Genomic DNA, 6,391 nt, shown 5'->3' on the forward strand with positions numbered 1-6,391 from the left:
ACATGGGTAGGCAGACCATTCCATAAAAATGGAGCTCTATAGGAGAAAGCCCTACCTCCAGCCGTTTGCTTAGAAATTCTAGGGACAATTAGGAGGCCTGCGTCTTGTGACCGTAGCGTACGTGTAGGTATGTAAGGCAGGACCAAATCGGAAAGATAGGTAGGAGCAAGCCCATGTGATGCTTTGTAGGTTAGCAGTAAAACCTTGAAATCAGCCCTTGACTTAACAGGAAGCCAGTGTAGGGAGGCTAGCACTGAAGTAATATGATCACATTTTTTGGTTCTAGTCAGGATTGTAGCAGCCGTATTTAGCACTAACTGAAGTTTGTTTAGTGCTTTATCCGGGTAGCCGGAAAGTAGAGCATTGCAGTAGTCCAGCCTAGAAGTAACAAAAGCATGGATTCATTTTTCTGCGTCATTTTTGGACAGAAAGTTTCTGATTTTTGCAATGTTACGTAGATGGAAAAAAGCTGTCCTTGAAACAGTCTTGATATGTTCTTCAAAAGAGAGATCAGGGTCCAGAGTAACGCCGAGGTCCTTCACAGTTTTATTTGAGACGACTGTACAGCCATCCAGATTAATTGTCAGATTCAACAGAAGATCTCTTTGTTTCTTGGGACCTAGAACAAGCATCTCTGTTTTGTCCGAGTTTAAAAGTAGAAAGTTTGCAGCCATCCACATCCTCCTACAGAGCAAATGAGGAAAATATGATATATTATGATTTATGTTAGTAACAATACAATATGGGAATTTTATCCCAAAGCTACCTACAGCTAACATATATATATTTAAGTATGTGATCTATGTAAATAAATAAATATATCACAGCTGTAAAACTGTGAAGGACTATATGGTGGAGGCCTACCCATTTCCCAGGAACATTGTAAAAAGTGGATTTGGGTACAGTGTTTATTTCCCCCTAATATCTTTGAAGATTCTGAGACCATTAGGGTTAAACATTACAGATATAAATGCAATATATGGAGTAGAAAAGATTGCCTGCCCACCAAAGAATCAACATATGTTCTACATGGTCTATTTCTATCTGAATGTAACACCTCAATCAAGCTTGTTAATTGATCGTTAAGTCATGTTTGTCAGGTAAACGGTCATTAGTGGCCTATATAAGCCTCATACAGGCCATGGGAAGACATTACCTGTTGATAACACAGACTATTCTCATGATCATGGGAGGTGTGAGAGAATTGCTGCTCTTTGTGATGACTGTGGGGGTTGTCAAAGGTTGGTTCACTAACGTTTTATTTGGATTGAAGGGATTTGTTTGGGAAATATGCTTAACTTTATAAGTTGGAGATTCAAATTTGACTGTCTGTTTCTTCCGCATTGGTCATCTTTTATTCTTCACTGCTATTATTAATATATGTAGCTGTTTTGTGTGAACTGAACTTCTGTCAACACTTTCTCCTCAGTTTCTTGTTACCCTGTTGGAAAGTCCCAGAAGCAAGATCAAGTCTCTCTGCAGAGGAGACTTGGAGGTAAGTGTTTCTTTCCACAACCCTTCTAGCTATGTTCTTTGTCACTGTGTCTATGGTGCTGCTGTGTTTGACACTCATTCAACACCATAGAGTAACTCAGTCTAAATAACGTTGTCAAAGCCTTTGATTTGGTAATTTTGCTTGTGTACCTTAACCTACGTTTTTCAGAGCTGTCATCAAATGACGTCTCCATTGAGCATGCCCTGGCCTTGCTCCGATCCATAGGGTCTGACGCTAAACAAGACAGAGAAGGTACGGCCTGAAACATATACTTTGAAAACTGTGTTGGGTTGATGTTCAACATTCGACTGGCAATTCGGCCTAGACCGTGTGGAACAGATGTGTTGCTGTAGAATACCCAACTGTTCCTTTTGTTTTTTCTCTAGAGTATTTAGAGACTAATGAAGTAGAATCCCAAGCGTCTCCAAACCATGGTAGCTCTCAGGCAAATGATGCCCTGTCCTCTGAGGAGAAGCTGAGGCGCATGTCCTCTGACGACGCTACCTCTGAAGCTGCGACTGGCCCGTCTGACGACGCTACCTCTGAAGCTGCGACTGGCCCGTCTGACGACGCTACCTCTGAAGCTGCGACTGGCCCGTCTGACGACGCTACCTCTGAAGCTGCGACTGGCCCGTCTGACGACGCTACCTCTGAAGCTGCGACTGGCCCGTCTGACGACGCTACCTCTGAAGCTGCGACTGGCCCGTCTGACGACGCTACCTCTGAAGCTGCGACTGGCCCGTCTGACGACGCTACCTCTGAAGCTGCGACTGGCCCGTCTGACGACGCTACCTCTGAAGCTGCGACTGGCCCGTCTGACGACGCTACCTCTGAAGCTGCGACTGGCCCGTCTGACGACGCTACCTCTGAAGCTGCGACTGGCCCGTCTGACGACGCTACCTCTGAAGCTGCGACTGGCCCGTCTGACGACGCTACCTCTGAAGCTGCGACTGGCCCGTCTGACGACGCTACCTCTGAAGCTGCGACTGGCCCGTCTGACGACGCTACCTCTGAAGCTGCGACTGGCCCGTCTGACGACGCTACCTCTGAAGCTGCGACTGGCCCGTCTGACGACGCTACCTCTGAAGCTGCGACTGGCCCGTCTGACGACGCTACCTCTGAAGCTGCGACTGGCCCGTCTGACGACGCTACCTCTGAAGCTGCGACTGGCCCGTCTGACGACGCTACCTCTGAAGCTGCGACTGGCCCGTCTGACGACGCTACCTCTGAAGCTGCGACTGGCCCGTCTGACGACGCTACCTCTGAAGCTGCGACTGGCCCGTCTGACGACGCTACCTCTGAAGCTGCGACTGGCCCGTCTGACGACGCTACCTCTGAAGCTGCGACTGGCCCGTCTGACGACGCTACCTCTGAAGCTGCGACTGGCCCGTCTGACGACGCTACCTCTGAAGCTGCGACTGGCCCGTCTGACGACGCTACCTCTGAAGCTGCGACTGGCCCGTCTGACGACGCTACCTCTGAAGCTGCGACTGGCCCGTCTGACCATGCCTTTGAGGAACTGTTCGCCGCTTCATCGGAGCCCCCGTTGACCACAAACATGGATATCTGACGTGGGACATGGTGCTCGGGTTCCATGCAAGAGTTCATGGGTACTCTAGTCCAGGTTGTTTGTGTGTGTAACTGCATTTGCTTGTTTTGGCTCAATTAAACATTAACTGTAATACTTGTGTCCTCAGTACTGTTTTGGCGGTTCCTACTTGGCAACATTTATTTTGCATTATAACCATGCTTTGGCCTCAGCAATATATTAATACTTTGACCCCTGTGTTTAAGCTACATTTGCTCAGTGTTGGTCAATATATGCTAGTAGCATCACATGATGTGGAATGGGTTCTAGTTCATTTTAACTTGATGGTTGTGGAACACAGTGTCTGGGGTTGGTACATATGAGGATGTTGCTAGAATCGTGGTTTCAGTGCTAACTAATATCACGGTTGTCAACTTGCATTTAAATTACTCTGCTGGGTGTCTTCTCTCCTGACTGACTTGGTTTCCTATTAGTGAATGCTTACATGTGAAACCAGCTCTCGTCTCATTAGCCCATCGTTTTGGCGGTTGGTCTTCATATCCCAGTGACAATCCAAACTTTCAGGTTAAATAAGTCAATGCTAACCTGTTTTAGCTGGCAGGCTGCTATCAGGTCCTAGCTCTCCCAGAGTTGCTTGTAGCACCTCTAACCTAGGGTTTGATGGGGGGGGGGGGAACAGTTTTACCAGGATTTTCCACCCACTCCGATTACATGGGAGAAATTAACCGGTTAATTTCTATGAAAAGCGTGAGGTGAAGTCTGTTCATACAGGCCTTCTCTATTCGCATGATCAACGCTCGGGGTGTGCGTCGTAGTATACCGTACTTATAGTCGCCGTGAATTCAAAGAGCATGTACACGCAACCTTTAAATGCAGTTAATACAGCAACAAAATTGGCTCCAACTTTTGAGCTACCGGTAGGTATCTGCTTTAATTCAAAACAATTTCTGTGGCACCGCTTTACTCGCTTATGCCAACCTGAATTCAGCCTGTTTTGAAGCAAGTTAAACCGTTACGGCCTATGCAAATATTTTGTTTGCTACAGGGTAGGCCTTCCAGGTTATTTTATGTAGCAGGGGCGAAAATCTGATATCAACTTTGGAGGGGCCAATTACATGAAATGTTCTCGAGCAATTCCTGAGGGGGACACCAAAAGTAGTGCTGTAACACACAGCCTACGTTGTAATATGGTAAATGTATATTGAGGAACCAAAGAAATAAGGTGTTTGCCGTACTCCTAACTACCGGTACCCAAAACTACACAACTAATCACAACAGCAATACCATTGCCTTTAACAAATCTTAGTTCAGTCACCAGTGTAAGTTGAGAGTGGGGGTATCCATGGCATTTTCCAATTATGTTCCTATTTTACAAGTCAAAAAATGGAGAACCTTTCATAATGTTGCCAAACAAAGACTCCCTGTCTCTGCCAGTCTGTCCCCAGCTCTGCTGTCTGTGTGCCATCTGTTGCCTGCTCTGCCTAATGACATTGTGAAACATTTTCATTAGCATTTCACTTCTTTCTTATGAACATTTTATCAACTAGTCTTTGAGATATTAGGCTACTAGGGTTTTTACTTTGCGTTTTGGTGTACTGAAAAATACTCTGTCCGTCTTCTTTTTTCTGTCATTTTTCTACCTGGCTGGCTACACACACACACAGTGTGTAGGTTATTTACAGTAGGAGATGGGCTTCTATCATATCTTCTATCATTCTATATGGGCTTCGATCTAAAAGGTAGCTAGCAAATGTGAAATGGATTGCAGTGACAAGAGTTGACAGCTGTATGAGATCACCATTTACACAACATATGCTGCAACCTTTTGTAATTTTAACCGTTTGTTTCATATTGGCTGGCTTCCAACAATAGCTGAATTTGCAAAGTTGGTGAGCACAAATTCCGTTTCAGTGGTGTTTGCTATAATCTTTGCTACCCGGGTTAAATAAAGGTGAAATAAAATAAATAAATAAAAGTTCCCTTGCGACAATTTAGCTTTTGCAACGAGACCATTAAATATATTTAAGACAATGGTAGAAGAGAGTGTAGTTCTGTTCAGTTTGGACTTCAGTTTATCGCTAACCTTATCACAGGGACTTTGAAGCACTAACTTACATTGCTGATCTTGGAATAAATTGACGATAGCAAAGATTCCATCTTTGACGACGCCACATAAATGGAATAGGTACTAGCTAGCTTAATAGTTAATATTTGCGTGCTAGCTCTGCAAATTCAGCTAGTGTGTGTGTGTGTGAACCCTGCCAACATAAAACAAAACATTGCTATGGCGCGATTGACTGGATTAACCTCATGTCAGTCACGTGCATTGAGTGCCTTTCAGACAGTAGATACAAACCCTCTGTTACCTTGCCAACTAAGGAACTGGCAGTGGATCAAACCATTGTGAGGCAAAGGGTGCGGGGTCGCAATCTTTTGAAACTTAAAAAGCGCTATTAAGTGTCTATAATCAGTACAATTGCTTTCATTGCAAATTATTAATATTATTTAAATTACAGAGTTATGTTTACAGTGATATATTGGGGGGGACAAATCATATTTTTCCCAGGATGGGGGGGTCGTGTCCCCCCTGGGATTTCCGCCCCTGTTATGTAGCCTAAGTTTGTGTATTGAATGTTATTCTACATTTGTTTGTCTGGGTCTTGAGAATCAGTTACCCTTTCTGACCAAGTCTGTAAAATAATGCGAGAACTGGGGGTATTTTGTCTTGAATAAAAGTAATAATGGAGAAGAATGGCAGGGTCTTGACAAGTTAATTTGATTGTGTAGGCTCACGTTTAATTTATGCTGTGACTAAATGAATATTAACTTGATAATTGACTTTATTGCTGGAGAACAGATGCAATAGGTAGGCCTGAGAAGATTTGATGTAAATATAGCCGAAGAATTGCACATGATAAACTGCGGGTTTAGATTCACGTGCAATTGATCAACTGCGGCGCTATCCATTGTGCTGAATCTCCGCTACAGCGTAACTGTTAGATTATCAGAGATTCAGATTTGTTTCCTCTGCCAAAATCATCACAATAACCGAAGTATAAACAGCCACAACCTTCCCAAATTCCCTTGATAGCCAGGTGTAAGGGGAAAGGAAAGGACCAAAATGCATCTTTCAGTGAAAGGTAGGCTACTGTAATAACCTCATATTTGACCCGTCGGCCAACAGTGCCGCATAGACCGGTTAAAACTAGGCTACATCAACTTTGAGTTGATTAAATAGCAACAAATACAAGAACCCATTAGTGTATATTTCTCCATGTAGAGTGGTATAATCATGTTGGATTTTATTCGCTTCTTAACACCCTGCATCCCACAGCTGGCTTGCTTCT

At 44.3% G+C, this 6,391-nt stretch overlaps 1 protein-coding gene across 1 annotated transcript; it reads left to right on the forward strand.

The window, feature by feature from the left end:
* Nucleotides 1-1,135: 1,135 nt before the first annotated feature.
* Nucleotides 1,136-3,191, forward strand: LOC115182377 (polysialoglycoprotein-like). Its single transcript, XM_029743996.1, has 4 exons — nt 1,136-1,241; nt 1,430-1,495; nt 1,664-1,747; nt 1,882-3,191. Exons 1-4 carry the CDS (start codon nt 1,142-1,144, stop codon nt 3,063-3,065), a joined length of 1,434 nt encoding a protein of 477 aa, XP_029599856.1. The 5' UTR covers nt 1,136-1,141; the 3' UTR covers nt 3,066-3,191.
* The last annotated feature ends 3,200 nt before the right edge of the window (nt 3,192-6,391 follow it).

Source organism: Salmo trutta, unplaced genomic scaffold, assembly GCF_901001165.1.
Source record: "Salmo trutta unplaced genomic scaffold, fSalTru1.1, whole genome shotgun sequence".
Lineage (NCBI taxonomy): Eukaryota > Metazoa > Chordata > Actinopteri > Salmoniformes > Salmonidae > Salmo > Salmo trutta.